The 19,266-nt window shown below is 53.5% G+C and overlaps 1 protein-coding gene across 4 annotated transcripts in view; it reads right to left on the reverse strand.

Moving 5' to 3' along the window:
• Positions 1–19,266, reverse strand: part of LOC101739226 (low-density lipoprotein receptor-related protein 1) — a 69,881-nt gene that overhangs the window by 20,032 nt on the left and 30,583 nt on the right. For 3 of the 4 annotated variants that reach the window (XM_062674460.1, XM_062674457.1, XM_062674459.1), the window contains 41 exons: positions 18,806–18,973; positions 18,589–18,714; positions 18,242–18,511; positions 17,499–17,635; positions 16,749–16,903; positions 15,767–15,866; positions 15,189–15,330; positions 14,802–14,901; positions 14,551–14,681; positions 13,851–14,022; positions 13,462–13,666; positions 13,055–13,241; positions 12,688–12,957; positions 11,998–12,139; positions 11,544–11,773; positions 11,181–11,369; positions 10,765–10,946; positions 10,090–10,336; positions 9,854–10,009; positions 9,603–9,765; positions 9,439–9,521; positions 9,193–9,368; positions 8,215–8,653; positions 8,018–8,145; positions 7,818–7,941; positions 7,522–7,730; positions 7,106–7,426; positions 6,519–7,024; positions 6,237–6,443; positions 6,069–6,157; positions 5,917–5,985; positions 4,749–4,821; positions 4,460–4,524; positions 3,950–4,052; positions 3,546–3,690; positions 2,742–2,968; positions 1,620–1,888; positions 1,209–1,445; positions 877–989; positions 520–795; positions 48–314 (listed from right to left, as the gene is read on the reverse strand). In XM_062674460.1, coding sequence (XP_062530444.1) covers positions 48–314; positions 520–795; positions 877–989; positions 1,209–1,445; positions 1,620–1,888; positions 2,742–2,968; positions 3,546–3,690; positions 3,950–4,052; positions 4,460–4,524; positions 4,749–4,821; positions 5,917–5,985; positions 6,069–6,157; positions 6,237–6,443; positions 6,519–7,024; positions 7,106–7,426; positions 7,522–7,730; positions 7,818–7,941; positions 8,018–8,145; positions 8,215–8,653; positions 9,193–9,368; positions 9,439–9,521; positions 9,603–9,765; positions 9,854–10,009; positions 10,090–10,336; positions 10,765–10,946; positions 11,181–11,369; positions 11,544–11,773; positions 11,998–12,139; positions 12,688–12,957; positions 13,055–13,241; positions 13,462–13,666; positions 13,851–14,022; positions 14,551–14,681; positions 14,802–14,901; positions 15,189–15,330; positions 15,767–15,866; positions 16,749–16,903; positions 17,499–17,635; positions 18,242–18,511; positions 18,589–18,714; positions 18,806–18,973 — 7,598 coding nt within the window. The remainder of the gene's footprint in view (positions 1–47; positions 315–519; positions 796–876; positions 990–1,208; positions 1,446–1,619; positions 1,889–2,741; positions 2,969–3,545; positions 3,691–3,949; positions 4,053–4,459; positions 4,525–4,748; positions 4,822–5,916; positions 5,986–6,068; positions 6,158–6,236; positions 6,444–6,518; positions 7,025–7,105; positions 7,427–7,521; positions 7,731–7,817; positions 7,942–8,017; positions 8,146–8,214; positions 8,654–9,192; positions 9,369–9,438; positions 9,522–9,602; positions 9,766–9,853; positions 10,010–10,089; positions 10,337–10,764; positions 10,947–11,180; positions 11,370–11,543; positions 11,774–11,997; positions 12,140–12,687; positions 12,958–13,054; positions 13,242–13,461; positions 13,667–13,850; positions 14,023–14,550; positions 14,682–14,801; positions 14,902–15,188; positions 15,331–15,766; positions 15,867–16,748; positions 16,904–17,498; positions 17,636–18,241; positions 18,512–18,588; positions 18,715–18,805; positions 18,974–19,266) is intronic. The other variant, XM_062674458.1, reaches the window with a different exon arrangement.

Genomic DNA, 19,266 nt, shown 5'->3' on the forward strand with positions numbered 1-19,266 from the left:
CTCGCCGCCCACATGCTCACTTGTCATGACATGTCTTTAGTACTGACCTGGTTTAAACAGAAGTCTTGACATTCCGTGGTGTTGCAGTAGGGGCCGGCGTCCGTGTGCGTGCACGCCGTGCCGGGGGGACAGGGCGGCTCCCCGGCGCACAGCTCGCAGTGCGGGCCGGCGTACCGCGCGCCGCACTCGCACTGCGCGCCCCCCGCCCCGCGCCGGCACGTCCCCCCGTTCCGGCAGCGCACCGACGCGCACGGGTCCGCCACCTCCAGCGCCGACTCGCAGCGCGGGCCCGTATATCCAGGGTTACAGATGCACTGTCGACGTTTTCATTTTAATAAACGATTCAAATGGCTATTTTTAAGTAAGGAGTTTGATCGACAGACGAGCACGCCACTTCTCTGGTGTTAAGTGATTCCTAAAGGCCACAGATTTCACAACGAGACTGTAAGCTCTCCCGTAGAACACGACTCCACAGCTCCCGTATTTGGTTACATAGCTAGTATAGTAGCAGACACGCACCTTGAGCGGGGGCAGCGCGGTGGAGTTATCGGTGGCTTCGACGGCGTTGTGGCTCGTCGCCTCGACGTCGAGCATGCAGCGTCCGTGCAGGTGGCAGTAGTGCGCGCAGCGGTAGTGCTGGCAGTGCGGGCCGGCGTACAGCGGGGGGCACCGACACCGCGGCAGACCCCCCGCCTCCTCGCAGGTCCCCGCCCCGCACCGGAGAGGACACGATGATCCACCGGATGTTGTGGTGTTGGGAACTTCGCCTGAAGGAATCACGCATTGCCGACGACCCTGTTGTACCAAATCGAGTGTTGTTTCAGATGGTTTGAGATCTTTTGGGCACTAGTATATACAGAGCGAACAATAGTTGACCTTGATTTCCCTTTGCGTGAGTCCGTCTGGACAGAGACAGTCGTGTCCGGGGTCCCGCTCGGTGCGGACACACAGCGCGCTCGCGTCGCACGCCTGCTCGCACGGGTCCGGACCTGCCACAACACATTTGTACACTACCACAACGACGACTAATTGCATGGACAAGTTAAAAGTATTATAGTTGATCACAGCATGATGCAGCTCATAACAATTTACTAAAGCCGCCTTACGGGTGCCAAAACTCGTAAAAGTTTCAGTTGATGTACCCTCTTGCGTGTGTGTACGAGCCAGAATCTTAAACGGAATTTTTGTTAAAAATAAAATTTACTGACTCGAAGTAAACATGATGGGATGCAATAGAGTCAGCGCAGTGAGGGGCGGCAAGCGCAGGGGCCGTGATGGGGGCGCACGGGGCAGGTCAGGTGTGGCGGGAAGGGGGCGGCGTCGCACCCTCGCCAGCCCCCGCCCTGCGCCACACCACACCCACTCCTCCCACACCCGCAGCCGCACACACGCGCGCCACCACACGCTGCGGACCGGACCCGACGTCGCGCTGCGAGACATCAGCTCTGCACAGGATATTATAAAATTCATTACACTCCCAATCATAGTATATTATGTTTATTTTGCTTAATCACTTCTTCGGTCTTTATATTTTTATTAACGCAACAGGATTTCTAAATTCACAATTAACTAAATTTCCTTTTCTTTTTCATGATTATATACGAGTTTAAACAACAAACCTCCATCCTGATATACATGAGGTGCAATTGGTGCACCATGAGGTCTGAGCCTGAACTCCGCCAGCAGGGTCCTCCCGGAGCCGTCCGTTCTGACCGTCTCGAGAGTACCGTAGTATCCATCCACGAAGTACAGGCGGGCGCCCTCCTCGTGCAGCGTGAGTGCGGTGACGCGGCGCACGCGGCCCCGGACCAGCGCCTCCGCGCGCCCCCCCGCCGCCCCCAGCCGGTACACCCCGGGGGACGAGCCCCGGTCCGACCAGTAAATGTATCTAATAGATAAATATATTGAAAATCAGAAGCGGACTCCTTTTGTTTAAACGAACACTTCGCATTTATATAACCAAGGCCCAATATTGATTTTATAACTAAATATATCCTAATTTTCCTACCATGAATTCAATTCTTAGAGGCTGTGTTAACTAGGTCTAAGAGTATAGCGGCCCTGCATTCAGAAATAATAATGAAGTTCACCAATTTGAAGCGTCTATGGTCTGATCTGTTAACGTGGTCCATTGTACTCATGTCGAGTGATTTTACTAAGTCGAAGTTGAAATCCTGTACCAGAAACATCGAATGAGAAAATTCATAGATCTAAAGAAATTGTATCTACAGAAGCTCATGGCACTTTCAAAGCAATATCAATATTAAGTTGAAGTTCAAGTCGTGCAATCAAGCGAAAATCATCTTCTAATGTTATTGTACCTATTCTTTGGTAGCCTAGAGGGCCGTTCCAGCTTCGCGCGGAAGGGTAGGTAAGCTCACGGGCTCAACCTAATAGAGTTTGCTAACACTGGGCCCAGCAGGAGCAATGCTTCGTAGAATCCACCACGGGATCCAAATCGCTACCCACTGAGAAAATCCAGCGATAAATTCAGTGGACTGTGCCTGTGGGCTAGTTCGTTCTTCGAACGTTTCGCCGTAGTCTACGAGTCCGACGAGGACGGTGGCCGGTGCTTGAGAAGCCTAAAAGCATCGTTAATGGACCCGGGGATCCGACAAGACATGTTTCACGTGACGGCGGCCTTGCGCTGCCACGTCATTCGGGTTTGATAGGTAATTAAATCCGGATCGGTTCTAAATTTAGATCGTCCTGAAGGTCGTTACATCTTCTCTAATACTAACCTGGTTAGGTTAGAAAAGATAACATCATCAGGTTCGGCGCCGCGTCGCGAATACAAGGTGACGCGGCGGCGACCATCCAGGCCGGCGACCCGGAGCGCCCCCTCGTGTCCTCCCGGGGCGACGGCCCCGCGCCCGCGCGCCCCCGCACCCGTCCCGGACACCGTCCAGTATATGCGCCCGGACACATAGTCTATGGTCACTCCTCGGATGCTGCCCTCCTCGTGTAGCTAATGTAACAGACAATCGTAGTTTAATGGTTTTAAATTATCCTCCACCGGCCGACCTGACCGCCGCCACAAGGGGGCCACAGTATTCACTCGGCAGCACTCCGAGTGAATACTAAGATGAACGATGTTCCACTGTGTATCACCTACTTAAAACTAGTTTTTGAGAGTCCTGAGCTGTATGTAAGCAGCGGCTTCTATTCCTTTGGTATTTCTAATCACTCAGTATCAGGACACACTGGAGAATAAGTACTCGGTAAGATCGCAATCCTTCAAAGGCGACATAACAAATGTATGAAGTGTCGAGTATATAGATTTGCTTAGATGAGTGGACGAACTCACGGCCCACTTTGTATTAAGTGGTCGCCGGAGCCCATAGACGTTAAAAAGATAATTGCCACCACCCATCTTGAGACCCGAGTTTGAAGTCACAGCTTTCCTGTACAACGGCTGCCTCATCCTTCAAACCGAAACCTATTGGTGATTCAGGGTAGAAATAGGCAGGACTGTACTACCAACCCGTTCGCGTTCACGAGATGACCTAGCTTGGTAATAAATGATTACATATATAAGGACATACAAGTATCTCGCCCTGGTTGGCCTGCATGGTCTTGTCCCGCATCATGTCGGATATGTTCCGCCTGACGAGGGCGCCCCCCTCTTCCCCCCACCACGCCCACCATGTGCCGTTTATGTATGCTCCGGCGATCGCGTTTATCTCCGCTCTGCTCAGAAAAGGTATTGGTACAGATTCTATTCGTATTACATCATTCAGTATTCATTTAGCAATGTGTAAATCTGCATGGGAGTCTTATGTTCCGAGTGCAGGTATTTCTACTGTGGTGCCTGTGAGCTCCGGTAACCATTGAAGCCTAGATCTACCGTCAGACGGGTAGGTCGTCTGCCATTGACCTGTAGCAACCTTCACAATGTGTTGCGTGTCCGGTGTGTGCTTGTGTGTGTGTGTGAGCGTGCGTGCCGTACGTGTAGTTGTTGCGGATGGAGGAGGGTCGCGCGACGGGCTCCTTCCGCGGCTCCCACACCCGCACCCCGCCCCCCTCACATACCAGCACCGTGGGCTTTTCTCCTGCATATAAAAACATCGTAACACTTACTTATCATAGGTTTGATTTGTATTTAGTAAGCCATCAATTATTGACAGTTAGTGTGGTTTAATAACGGAACATGGCACTCCTCACTATTCGCTTCACGCGAGATCGTGGAGACTGCGCATCAGCTGATTATAAATATATTAGTTACATTTCATCGCGTGAGGCATATAGATCCAGAGCGTGATTTATTGTAAATTGATCGCGTCAAGAACGGTTAGCTCAGTGCCCGGATGTAGTGAGAACAGTACTGAGCACCAGAGGAGTGGAGATTCAGAACGCGCAAGTGTCCAGCACTGTGCTCCGCTACAACTCAGCGTTTAGTAAAATAACGATAAAGGTTGTACTTGTAATGTGTTTATGAGACATTAAGCGCAGGACTCACCGCTGACGACTTCACACGTGAGCGTGCCGTCGGACAGCTGACGTTGCTTGTATCCCGGGACACACCTGCGCACAGAGCACGCACGGTTACACGCTTTACGGAACCAATTAACAGAGGGTCATCACCCCCATGCATTCCCGGCACGGACGTAAAGAAAATCAAGAATACAAAAAATATATAATATTAATTAAATCCAATTAAGTTTTTTTCTAGGGCTGTGAGTAGGTATGAATAGATCGGATACCTACCTCACTCAGGCAGGGTACATACATATATACTGAACTCTTACTTGCACGTGTGATTGTTTTGTTTCGGCACGCAGAGCTGCGAGCACGTGTCCCATTTACAGGCTTTGTTCAGACCTACATAACAATGTAACAAATATTTAAATAACTTTTGATTAGTTATGTTACTTGAATAAGTTCAAGAATTTTGATTGTATATCAAATTAATACACGTGTAAAATGAAAGTAGCTTGAAACTTCTGTACAGATCATATTAAGTACAGTTGAGAGAGGGAGGGGGAGGTGTCACCGCGGAACTGTGCCGGTGTGCAGGTACCGCAGACAAATACTTACTAATCTTTACCAAGGAAATATTATACGTGCTATTGAAGTGTGTATACTTATATATTATAGCATAGCATAAGTAGCATAGTATTAGCATAGCATTTAGTATATAGCATAATTAATAGATGTAGTCTCGTATGTCTCCCTAATAAGACCACCCAGAAACATAGGCTTCTTCATAATTGTAAACTAGGATTAAGATGATTATTAAACATGGAACACATGTAAGAAGACGTTTTCCTTTATACACCTCCCAAAGTACAACATTACACTATTAACACAATATGTTCAACGTTGGATAGTAAAAATGAAACCGCTCAAATCTACGAATAAATACTTATTATTTATTCGTAGGCTAAAATGGAATTTACGTTTTTTTTTACCTAAGCTAATAGTCTTGAGAGGCCATTTCAGCGTAACCTAACAAATAGGTGAGCTCACGGGGCTCAAACCGGAGTGTTGCTAACACTGGCTCTAGCAAGAGCCGTGCTTCGCAGAATCTACCACCGGATCGGAAACGCGACCCACTGAGAAGATCCGGCGAGAAACTCAGTGGGCTGTGTCTATGCGTTAATTTACTCGTCGAACCCTTCGTCGCAAGCTACGGGAAGGAATTTGCATATTTAATATATAATCGGGGCATCCAGTTTCAATGTCTGTGGGCTCCGGTAACCACTTAGCAGGAGCTATGGGCCCTTTTAGCTTTTTAAGCTAGTAAAAAAATAATATTTCCTTAGTACTTGTAGTGTAGAAAAACAGAGCGGAAGGATTGGACGCTTGTCGTCCAGTACGTCGGTGCGCCGGTGTGTGCGATCGATAGTGTGGACTGTATATTCATATTGAATAGGGTGAAAGTTACAGCGAACTAAATGTGCAGTAATAGCTCACCGGTGTCCGCGCAGGGTTCGATTCCCGCGATGCACTCCCTCTCCGCGCCCCTCACATTTTTTCCTGCACCTGTGTATGTACAATGAATAGGTCTCCTTAATATATTTAATTAGCTCAGCGCGTGTTCGTTCGTCACGCAGGTTGGTACGTACAGGTGTAGGCGGCCTCGTCCTCCCCGGCGGCGCAGTCGCGGTGCCCGTCGCACAGCAGCGCGCCCGGCACGCACGTGTGGTCGCCGCACCTGCGCGCCACGCGACTTGTTACCTTATCATCATCAACTGCATTATACTTTTCTCGTAAACAAAAGATGAGGTCGTTACCGAAACATGTCCGGATGACAAGCGGCAGCGGCACAGTGCTGTGTCTCTTCGTCGGTCCCTCCGGGGCAGTCCTGGCGACCGTCGCACCGCCAGGCGGGGGGCTCGCACCGCGCCCCGCACTCCATCCGCATTCCGCACTGTTGCACCCCGCACCGCGCTTCGTCCGACCCGTCTCCGCAGTCCCACGACCCGTCGCACCACCACTCGCTGCGCACCGATGTCAGAATGTGACACATGTCGGTACACGTAATACTGAATGTAAAACGTGTATGTAGCACTCACTTGAGAACGCATTGCTTATTGTCGGCGCAAGGCCTGGAGCCCGGTCCGCAGCGGCCGGCACAGTCGGCCTCGTCGCTGGCGTCGGCGCAGTGCGGCGCGCCGTCGCAGCGCAGCGCCCGCGCCACGCACTCGCCGGTCCCGCAGCGCTGCTCGGACTCGGAGCAGCGGCGCGGCGCACAGCCCAGCTCGTCGCCGGCGTCCCCGCAGTCGTCCTCGCCGTCGCACCGCCAGCGGCCCGGCACGCAGCGCCCGTCCCCGCAGCGGAAGTAGGTGGGGTCGCAGCGCGGCGGCGGCGGACAGGCGCGCTCGTCCTCGCGGCCCGGGCAGTCCGGCTCGCCGTCGCAGCGCCAGGCCCGCGGCACGCAGCGCCCCGAGCCGCACCGGAACTCGTCCCGCCCGCACGCGCGCTCCTCGCACGCGGCCCGCTCGTCCGACCCGTCCGCGCAGTCCCAGTCCTCGTCGCACACCCACACTAGCGGCACGCACGCTCCGTCGCCACATTCGAACTGTGGAGGTCGATACGAGCTCACTACCGCGGACCCACCCGCCGCGGCGTGGTCGGAAGCCACCTCGCTGTGGACGCTTACCTGGTGCGGTGGACAGGTGCGCGGCGGACAGTCTAGCTCGTCGTCGCCGTCGTGACAGTCGCTGACGCCGTCGCAGCGTGCGGCGCCGGGCACGCAGCGGGCGGACACGCGCGCGGTGCTGTTGCCGCGGCACTTCCACTGCGCGGCGAGGCAGGTGAAGCGGTCGCAGTCCCGCTCGTCGCTGCGGTCGGCGCAGTGCGGAGTGCCGTCGCAGATGTATCCCGGGTGGAGGCAGCGAGACCCGTCGCACTGGAACTGTCCCGGCGAGCACCAGAACTTCGGGCAGTGAGCTCCCTCGTCCGAACCGTCGCCGCAGTCGTCCTTAAATTATCGAGTAAAGCGTTGTATCGCTGCCGTCTACGCTATGACTAGTACGAGTATTAAATCAATAGACGTTAAGAAACTCTAAGACAGACCTGAGTGTCGCATCGCCACCAGTAGGGGATGCACTTGAGCGTGGTGCGACAGACGAAGTGTGCTGCGGTACAGTTGTGCACGCAGGAGCGCCCGTCGGCAGCCAGCAGCCAGTGCTCCGGACACGCACAGCGGGCCTGCACTCCGCCCTCCGCCGGGGACAGCAGGCACAGCCCCGAGCAGTTCAGCGACGCACACAGCTCTGTTATCTCTGTCGATCGAAAACAATTAGCTCCAATCACGTGTTTTCCAGTACAAGCAGTATTGTTCGAGCTAACATAGGAGAAGTATCCCGTACCGGGTTGTGGTGGCTGACGTGCTGGGTGGAAGATCCTGAGGTCCATAGGCTTGTGCACAGTGTGCACTACCACCTCGCACTCGTAGGCTCCTCCCGTGCTCAGATCTAACGTTGCATTAGATTCCTGCGTCAAAAAACATATTTTATAATACTTCTCTTTCCCGTCCACAAGTTGAACAAGTGACAGCGGGGCAGGTCACCTTGTAGCCCCGGCGCGGCCGCCGCCGACAGGACTCCACGGCGCGCGTCTCCCAGTCGCTCCAGTACACGCGGCCCTCCCACACGCTCATCGCGAACACGTGGTGCAGCCTCAGCCACGGCATGCTCTCTGTCAACGTCACCGTCATCATGTATTTCTATTAATTAGAAACTCGATTGATGATCCAGTGTTCCTCACCTCTAGAGAATAGAATCCGCACATTGTTGCCATCCAGATCGGCGACAGCTATATAATCCTCCCTGGCGTCGGCGAAGTAGAGGTCGTTGGATGCGTGGCATAGCGTGAGGGCGTTGGGCCAGCCCAGTCCGGATGTGATCAACAGTCGTCTGTTCGAGCCGTCCATTCCGGCGCGGCCGATGTGCGGGGAGGCGCCCCAGTCCGACCAGTACATCCAGCCGCGAGCGGGCAGCAGGGCGAGGGCCCGCGGGTCCTGCAGCCCGTCCCTGAGCAGCACGCGACGGTGCCGACCGTCCAGACGGGATACCTCCAGTGTGTCGGTACCTTTGTCACACCAGTACAGATTGCCTCCCACCCAGTCCACCGCCAGACCATCCGGGTTCTGCAGCGTCGCCGCGTGCAGGACTGTCGCAGGGCCTACCCGAGGTCGACACTGGCGCTGGAAACGACAGCCCACAGATGTATGGTGTTAGTGAGCCTCTAGCTTTCATTTCATTTTCTTTCTGTAGCTTTCCGAAAACATATGAACAGATACGCCACGCGCTGGAGGTGACATTATACATACAACGAACGACGAATACCTTGGTAGAAAATGTTACTAAACACAAACTTAGCTTAATTTAGTTCTGAAATCGTTGTGACCACAAAGATAAGATGCCGAGCGAGTGATGCGGCTATGCCGGTGTGCAAATCCCGCAGCCAGGTACTACTAATATTTCTAATGACATATGTACCTAACTTATGTGTCCGATAAAGGAACAACAAGGTGTAATGAAAATAAAAACTCATACTGTACAATTAAAACAACGAGTGTCAAGGAGGGTGGCGACATTCGCGCTGTGACGTGCCTGGGCTCCGCGCGCCGGGGGCCGCGAGCGCACCCGTGCTGGGTCCGCCCACTAACTAGCATCAGGCAACAGACGCGGGGCTTCTCCCCAACACAGATAGCAGAAGATTCTAAGAGATAGAATGAAGTACCTTGATGGAGGAGCCGAGGAGGGTGACGTCACTCCAGTAGAGACAGCCGGAGCTCCAGTGCGCGTCCAGTGCCACCGCGTTGGTGAGGTTGTGCACCAGCAGCGAGCTGGCCCCCGCGTGCAGCGACGCGCGCCGGATGTAGTATCGGTTCGTGAACACTAGGGACGCCTTGATCGCTGCGGTTAGAAACGAAACCATTGGACGATGTTCTCGACAAGTGAAAGGGGCACCAGATGTACAACTCACACGACACCGGCGAGCAGCTGACGCCGTCGTCCGCTAATCTGTAGCCCGCCGCGCACGAGCACACGAAGCTGCCCAGCGTGTTCCTGCCACACAACACGGTCACTGTACACTCCTGCCTGCCACGCGCCGGCTCCCTCCGCCGAGCCTCGTCTGGCGGGACGTACCTGCAGTGCTGCTCGCAGGGCTGGTCCTCGTAGCACTCGTCCACGTCCGCGCACGCGGTCCCGCTGCCGCGCCAGCCCGCCCGGCACCAGCACGCGCGCCCCACCGGCAGCTCCGTGCAGTTGTGCGAGCACCCCCCGTTCAGTGTGGCGCACTCGTTTATATCTGTCACGTTATAAGATATTTGTTAAATACTTCCATAACATAAAACCGCTCACCTGCTATAGTATTGCTATATGATGTCTCCATTCACCGCAAGGAAACTCATCAGTGTAGTCTTCACAGTCCCTCGTGCCGTCGCAGAGCGCGTCTCGCGGGGCGCAGCCTCCGTCTCCGCACTGCCACTCCCCTCGCTCGCATTCGCCGGCGCTCTCGTGACTAGTGCTGCCCGTCGCGGATGCGAACGAACCTGATTCGCAAAATCATTATTATATAGCAGAAGAAAACTTGAATCTTACTGTAGACAATTAACATATTAAATGTACTCACTACAGATCAAAGGATCTTCGTCGGTTCCCGCTCCGCTTCCCCCAGAGTCCTCGCAGTTGTTCCTTCCGTCGCACACTAACTCTTTCGGTATACACCTACCGGCGCAGTATACCGAGCCGGACATCGCGGCACACAAGGGGTGCGAGGTGGGGGGCGGTGACGCGGTGGGGGGCGGCGCGGGGGACACGCAGCCCGCGGGCTCGTCCGATCCGTCTTCGCAGTCCGCGTCGCCGTCACAGTACAGGTTCTATTTGACAAATAAATGTAACTTTCTGTAATTCTGTTCAAATATAATAATAGCTTATATTTGTTAAGATTTAAAGTATCGAATGTTATTAGACTCGGTGCAAGGGTCGATGAGCGCTTGTCGGACTGAGTTTTGGAGAGGCTGTACTGACAGTTGCCCATTCAAGACAATAAATGGGTTACAGGCTAAACGTGTATACGCTTGATCTTCAGCAGGCGACCGCAGGTTTCGTCAGACTCTGTCCGTAAACGACGTTTCAGGTGGATTGCTGAAAGCTTGAAGGCCGCCGAAGAAGTTATAATGTTTCCCTCCAGAATCCAATAAACTCTTTCGCTGGTTGATCCGGTGCATCGAATATAGTAATATTCACTGGCTGATAGGGATCTACTAAATGAGGGCGGTCGCGCATAGTGAGTGTGGTGTCGTACAGCGTGCAGACAGAGTCCGGAGCCGGCGCAGGCGAAGGTGTCGAGGGCGCAGGGGCAGTCGGCCTCGTCGTCCGCGTGCTCGCAGTCCGCGGCGCCGTCGCAGCGCGCGCCCAGCGGCACGCACGCGCCGCCCGCGCAGTGGAACGTGTGGGAGCCGCACGTCGTGTTGTGCGCCCGGTGACCTGCGCCACGATCACGGTTCGACTCCATTATCATTATTGCATACCATCCCAAGCGCGTACGTTTTTGACACCCTAATGAAGTCGCTAATTAAAGCCACATTCTTGTTGATTTTCCTTGACATTAAAATGCCTATCATACATAGCGCTGGTTCAATCGACTTGCTGTCATTGTACTATACTATTATTTTATACTATTAAGGCGGCTCGTCGAGAGAGCACTGAGTGGTTGCTGACCGCAGTGCAGTGCCTCGTCGCTGCCGTCCGTGCAGTCGACGCGTCCGTCGCAGCGCCACTCCGCGGGGATGCACTCGGCGACGTCGGCGGGCGCCGCGGAGTCGCCTCCGCACCGGAACTGACCCTCGTCGCAGTGCTGCGGGGTCAACTCCTCGAATGTGTCCACGATCACTTCCGTTGTTGGTGCTTCTGGGAACATCGAGGCGTGAGATGAGTAGACTGGAGCTAGTTATCATTACTTTAAATATCGTTTGTGAAATGATTCTGAAAGTTTTCTTTAGCACCCTTTTGCTTTGTAACTCTCTGCACAAGAACGCAGCGCTCCCACGTGCTGGAGGCCCGCGGAGCCACGGCCGTACTGACCGGAGTGGTAGTGCCCGCAGTCGCGCTCGTCGGTGCCGTCGGCGCAGTCCGCGTACCCGTCGCAGGTCCACAGGCGCAGGTAGCAGCCCGAGCCGTTGCGGCAGGACAGCGCGTCCGGCCCCAGCGCGCCGCACGTGTGCGCCCCGCAGCCGCGCTCGTCCGACGCGTCCGCGCACTCCACCGCGCCGTTGCAGCGCGCCGCCACGCCCACGCACAGACCGTTCTCACATCTGCGGCCGTGTGTCCTCTCCGTTATAATACGCAATGATTTATTTCAAATACTAAAATAATAAATTAGATAAGCGTTAGATATATTATATTAAGTTATATAAACTACAAAAGACATACTTACTTTTATATATTTAAGATAATAAATGAATAGAACAGTGTCTTATCGTCATGAAAGCATAAATGAATGTAAGACTATACACAGTACTGCAGCGCTGGCACTCACTTGTATTGCTGCGGTCCGCAGGCGCAGTGCGCCTCGTCGCTGGCGTCGTCGCAGTCGAACCGTCCGTCGCACAGCCGGTCCGGCGCCACGCAGCGCCCCCCCGCGCCGCACCGCACCCCCTCCACCGGACACGTGCGGGAGGCTGCAACACACACGCAGCGTCGGCGCACGGCCCCTCCCGCCCGCGATACCGCTCAGCAACCGCTGCTCTCGTTCACAGACGGCGCTTAGTCTCGCTTGTCAGGGCACGATCAATATAGCGAAGGGGCAACACAGCGTCGCCGTCGCCCGTAACATGTCTTGTCGGACACCTCGAATCCACTCTCGGTGCTTTTCGACCCTTCGAACACCGGTCACCATTCTCGTTAAACTGGTTGATTACGACGAAAAGATCGACGAGCGAACTACCCCATAGACACAACCCACTGAGTTTGTCGTTGGATTTTCTCATTGGGTAGCAATTCTTACCCGGTGTTAGATTCTGCGGAGCACTGCTCTTGCCAGGGCCAGTATTAATTAGCAAGATTTATTAGATTGAGATCTACGAGCCACCGTGTAGCTGGAATAGCCTATTAGGTTACCAGCGAATAGGTTGGAAAAAGCCCACCTGTATTTGAATGAGTGAAAAGCACTTCATCAAATACTTTGAAAATTATGCATAATAATATACAAGGGCTAGGCAGAACATACTGCAATAGAACAAGTCCTCGTCGCTAGCGTCGGAGCCGTGCGAGCAGTGCGGCACGTCGTCGCAGACCAGCTCGTCCGGGATGCAGCCCCCCTTCCTGCACGCGAACTGCCCGGGGGGGCACGCCGGTTGCGAGGAGGGCGAGCAAGCGCGACCGTCCTCCGCCAGCGTCCTGCCGCCCCCGCAGCCGCACCGCGCGCCGCCGCCCGACGCGTCCCGGCTGCAGATCTCTGCGCACCCGCCGTTCAACACCGCGCACGGGTCGTCCGAGCCTGTGTCGATATATCGCACAGAGATAAATATACCCGTCCAATGGAGTTGCAAGCCATTAGAAGATTAATTAAGGACGAGCGAGCTAGACCGACTCACAAGTGTGTTGGTCCGGCGCGACGATAATGACGGCCATAGGACGGGAGTCAGCAGCGAGCAGGGTGCGCGGGTGGCCGGCGAGCTTGTCGGCGCGCAGCACGCCGCGCCCCATCCAGTCCGACCACACCACCCAGCCGCCCCACACCGACACCGCGAAAGGGTGCTCCGCCCCCTCCGTACTCACTATCTGTACAACACACCACACAATAAAACACCGCCGTCTAGTATACATCGGGGAAGCTATCATTAGTTCCGGTTTGATATATAATCGACACGGAAATGTCTTTGAGACCTGCACGTGACGTGTCGAGCGGAGGGGACTTCACAGCGCGCACAGTAAGTGCGCAGCCGACTGCGCAGCATCACGGTGCATAGCACAACTTATAACTGAACACAGAGCGAAGGACCTGGCGGTGCGATCCGTCGTAGTACATGCGTTCGATCTTGTCGAGCCTGGCGTCGGCCCAGTACAGCCTGCGGTCGGCGTGGTCCAGCGCGAGGGCGTTGGGCATCAGCACGGCGGTGGTCACGATGGCCTGACGGCCGCGACCAGACGCGTAGACCCGCTCGATGCTCGGATGACTCGAGTTCCAGTTCGTCCAGTATATACGACTGAAATTCAAACATTACAATGCTAGGATTTTACTAGAAGCTTGCATCAGGAACTGTGGTGCAAAAATATCTTGACTACGCTATAGTTTTAAACCACAGGACAATGAGCTGCTGCATGGTGTTGATCTTCATTAATAGTAGGGGTGGTTCGGGTAATCGATTAGTTTAACAGTAAAATGCGTACATTTGGCAGGGGTCAAAGTCGATCCCCCGGGGTCGGTCCCCGTGGCTGAGTCTGAGCACGGTGACGGGGGGCCCGTCCGGGAGCCGCGCCGCCACCAGCGCGCCGCTCGTGCGCGTCCAGTACAGCGAGCGCGTCGCGGGGCTGAACACCATGCCCTCCACTGCACCCACCTCTGTATAAACGAACAATGGTGTTATAAATGTTCATACTAATATAATGTGACGAATTGGCTCATTTTCCTCCTCATCTTATAAAAATATTAATTTAATAATATCAATGAAAAGAAACGAAAACATACTATGCAGAAGTAAGTGAGCTCAGTGGCAGATCTTTTGCCACCAATTCTTACTCACTAAGCGATCTTCATCAGAAGTTTCGATTACATATCTCAACACTGCACTGGGCGATCAAATCAAGTTCAAGTTACAATATACATAATGTATTCTATTCGTCGCTCAGTCTATTCTTGATTCAGGCTGCAATAGAGCAGCAGGCGCCACCAAAATGACAAGTAAAAGCATGTTCCGGTTTGTAGCTAGTAGATGACGTCACTTTGTCGAGTTCGATAGTCGTTGTTGCTAGTAGTTTTGACATCGTAATAGTTCTCATACACCCGTGGCTAGGGTAGGGTAGGATAGGGTAGGGTATACGTCCACTAGGGTACGAGAGCAGAGGCTCGCGGCGCACTGCAGGTACTGACTGGTGAAGAGCACGCGGTGGTTCGACCCGTTGAAGTGCACGGCGTGGATGGCGCCGCGCTGGATGTCGGAGTAGAACAGCGTGGACGTGCTGTACTGGTACGCCAGCCCGATCGCGTTGCGCATCAGCTCCCTGCAACAACGCAGCGCCCGGCATGAGTAGGGCTGGCCGGCGGGGCGGGGCATGCAGGGCGGAGCATGCAGGGCGGGGGCATGCAGGGCGGGGGCATGCAGGGCGGGGCTTGGCACGCACTTGTGGCGTATCGGCGGGTAGGGCGCGTTGAGCGTGCGCCCGTCCAGGTGCAGCGAGTCGATCTGCGACACGCGGGCGAACATCACGAACGACTTGTACGCTGCAACATAAACACATAAAACGAGTCAAGATTATACACGTCTAGCACATTTGTCGTTCCAAAAAGTAATGTCCCGTCTCTTAGCTCCTAGTACTTTCTGCTGTTATGTGGGTTACTGTTACACACAAATGGCAACACCACGGAGCCGCGCTGCTGAAGTCAGGACTACTGTTCAGCACACGAACGTGGCGAACTTGCTACTATACATAAGCCATGGTTTGTGTGTGCGTGCGTGTGTGCGTGCGTACGTGTAGTGTGCGTGCGTGTGTGCATGCGCGTGTACGTACGCGTGCAGGAGAGGCGGTCGGGCGCCAGCTCCCCGTGCGGGCACACGCAGCGCGCGCGGCCGCTGCTCGCCAGACAGAGCGCCGCGCACGGCGTCGCCCGGCAGGGGGACGTGCTCGCGCGCTGAGACTCGCGAGACCATACCTGCGGAACACGCCACATGTACCGCACCCTATCGCTTTGTTTATTATATAATTCATTTATTGGTTTCAATAAATTCAGAATACCGCCTTGCTACATACAATAGGCTAGTACCTTCTCGACATTTCCATACGTCACTTCACTCGACGTTGTGTTCGACAGTTACCGTTGCTCGAACTGTCTTCGGGTAGCTTTTTGAAGCCCAGCGAGTCAGATAAAATGCACTCAATTCTCCATACGTATGTTTTAATATGAATTACACAATTTGGTTCGAGTAGGTATCCATTGCCTAAAATGTCCATTCTCTGGTATTCCAAATGACATCATACTCAGGCAATAAGAACACCACCATTAAACATTTTTGTTGAAACGACATTACATACACCTCTCCCTTCTAATGAGACTCCACTAGTAATTTATAAAAGGTAAGCACACTCACAAAGATATCCCTGAGGCTGTCCCCGAGGTCGTCCTTGAGCACGCGGGAGCGCGACATGTTGCCGACCGGGGCGGACAGCACGGCGCCGCGACCGACCATGCTGCGCGCGCGTGTACGATGACATTAATATTTGTTTTACGTTCTTTTTTTCCTACTTATGCTGTTAGCCTTGAGAGGCTATTTCAGCTTCACCCTAACATGTAGGTGAGCTCACGGGGCTCAAACCGGAGTGTTGCTAACACTGGCTCTAGCAAGAGCAGTGCTTCGCAGAATCTACTACCGGATCGAAAACGCGAACCGCTGAGAAGATCCGGCGAGAAACTTAATAGGCTGTGTTTGTGGGTTAATTCGCTCGTCGAGCCCTTCGTCACAGGCGATGGGTTCGACGACAACGGTCACCGGTTTAAGTTCTAATGTAATGCTTTCTGATGAATAATACCTAGTGCAGATCCATTATCCTTTGTTGGAGGCGACCCCGTCCATCGCGCTCAGTGTTAAATATAATCTATAACTTGGTCGATCGATTCCGGAATTTAGCAATAGGTGGTAGGAATGGATGTAACGCTGGAGCGAAATAACAGCTCTTTACCTTTGTATATAAGTTCCGTTTTACAATGCTGACATTCGAAGTGTAATTTAAAAAAGGGGCTGGCAATATATTATTATGCAAAATTCAAGTGAATTTCATTTAAAAAATATTGAATTATATTTTTTAAATTCGTATCTTGCGTCAATATGGAGCGATACAAATACGAGTAATTATGGACTACGAGCTCCAGCCGCACAAACATGTCAAGATCTCTCTCAAGAAGAAAGAAGACACCACAGAAATATCTTGATTTATTTCTGTGGAGTGAACGCTACAAACGAAAGCACGACTCGTTATTGGTTAGAAAGCTTCCGACCTGGAAGTTTTGTTCTAAAAAATGAACCTTGCTGTTGTCCGTAAACTAAAAGAAGACACACAAGAGAAGCGACTCACGTGTCAAGCCAGTAGATGGAGTGCTTGTGGAGCGCGATGGCGACGGGGTGGTGCTGGTGCGGCGACAGACGCGCCACCAGCGAGCGGCCCGCGCCGTCGTACCGCATGCGCCACACCGACGTGTCCGACGTGTCCACCCAGTACACCAGCCGCTCCTGCTCACGACCCACGTGTAAACCTCACGCCGGCGCACATAACTATATACCTACCCTCTATACTGAAAACGACAAATCGATACCGGCGTGAACGACGCCACCTTGAGACACGAGGTCCGTCTCAATTGTCTCAATCGCACAACAACGCAAATGAAAACAATAAACTAATGGCTGTCCTACACTACAAACTAGAAGATGCTATGGTCAGTCACACTCGGGCTGGCTCGACGCGACGCATGCCACTATGTAAGGTCCTACTCAAACTAATCAATTGCGACAGTGTCGCTGTGAGTACACGACGCCGCCCGCCAGCCCGTGTGCTGGAACTGAGCTGCGCATGAGTACGTACTGACACTAGTGAGAACATATTGTGTATATATAAATAGTCGTAGGATGCTTCGGAACAAATAAGCGTGAATGACAATGTAGGTAATGAATGAGAATGACCTAAGAAGCTAAATGGATAATATACTAATGTACGTCATTGTCACAAGAGCAGCGGAAGCTACCGGTCGTTAGTATCGACTCGGTGAGGGGCGTGTGAAATCGTCGGGCAGTAGGGCTGCGGTGAGGAGAGAGGGAGCGCTGGACAGACCTGCAGGTGCAGGGCGATGTCCCCGACGTTGGTGCCGTTGTGCAGCAGGTCGCGGCGGGCGCCGTCCAGCGAGGCGCGCTGAATCCAGCCCGCGCCGCCCAGGAACAGCCAGCCCGCCGTCGCGTCCAGTGCCAGTACTGCGCCGAAATTCATATATTTACGGACTAGAATCTCACATGACGCCTAAACGTCATGGACTTCTCGTGAGTGGTCGCCTATGTAAAGTTTCCGTTCACTTTCTTCTATTTCATCATCATCTAAGGGCGTCCACTGCTCGACATGGGCCTCCCTCAAGGCTCGCCCCGATGAGCGGTCCCGCACAGCTGGCATCCAGCGGATTCCCGCTTACTTGCGCCGCAACAATGCTGTTGTTGTGAATTTCTGATTCTGACCATTTCACAGCATCTTTTATTCATAGATCAGTGTAGGGAGTAATCTTGCGCCCTCGAGCTACTAGTAATTCTTTCTCGTCATCTGCCTGCAACCCCCTCATAATATTTTACCACTTAATCCCCAGGTCGTTCTTTCCTTGAGCATAGATGGTGGGGCGTGTTACGAGCCCGGGTCGGCACCGAAATTCTGAATATTCCAAGACGTTATGTATTCCGGGTAGGAAGGTAAATAATTCGTCATTCAAATGCAATAGGGACTTCGACCTCATATCTCAATATGAATTACGGCATTCCCGAAGCTCTGTGCCAGCTGGCCATGCCACGCGGGACACGTGCGTGTGCGGTACGTACGCGTGACGAGGTGCGGGTCGGTGTCGAGCACCACGTAGAGGTGTTGTCCGTCGAGGCGCGAGGCGAGCAGCAGGCGGCGTCGCGGCTCCGTCCAGTACAGGTTACCGGCCGCCCAGTCCACCGCCAGCGCGCCCAGCGAGTCCGAGGGCGGCTCGTCCCCTCCCGCGCCCTCCTCCGCACCGCGCACCACCACCTCGCGCCCCCCTCCGTCACGACGCACGCGCCAGATGCTACCCGCCTCCGAATCCACCCAGTATAACCACTCGCCCTCTGAGAACATATACCCTCAATCTACATCAAAACTGTACACAATTGCGAAGAGGCACTTATTGAAAACGGCCACACACCTGCGACATAGTCTATAGAGGAGGCGAGCGAGAGTCCGGGGAGAGGAGCCAACAGATCGGGCCCGCCCTCCACCCCGACCCCTCGCACGTCCCAGCTGAGTGAGTACATCACCACCTCGTCCACGGCTGGAAGGAACGATGCGGATTATTATCTTAGCTTTTGAACAAGTACATAAATCGCACTAAAGCTTCGATTCCGACTATTTGTTACACATACCTGTGCATCGCGTCCCATTGGCGACGTACCCCGTGGCGCAGTGGCAGACGGAATGTGTTTCCGAGACAGGCAGACACAAGTGAGCGCAGGGCTGCTTCCTGAGCTTGCACGCGCTTTCGATGCCCTCTTGTAGGGCCGCGTCGTAAACTCGAAGGGATACCACTCCCTCTGATGTAAACGAACATCGACAACGATAAACTTTATAAACAAAACATGGGTTGTCCAAATAAAAATAGTTTTTATAACTTATACACAAAAAAATTAAATAAAATCTAATTGACTTATTTAGTCAGTCCGTTATTTGTCATGATACTCGGAAGCTGATAAGCGTGATAATGGTGGAAGGCGTGTGTGAGCCGGTATACTTTGCGAAACAGTAACATCACGAATATTCGTGGAGCGTGCTTCTAGCTGGGTGAATGAAGAATGAAAAGATTCCAGTGCACATAATGAACCATTTG

Source organism: Bombyx mori, chromosome 20 (assembly GCF_030269925.1).
Source record: "Bombyx mori chromosome 20, ASM3026992v2".
NCBI classification, from domain to species: Eukaryota; Metazoa; Arthropoda; class Insecta; order Lepidoptera; family Bombycidae; genus Bombyx; species Bombyx mori.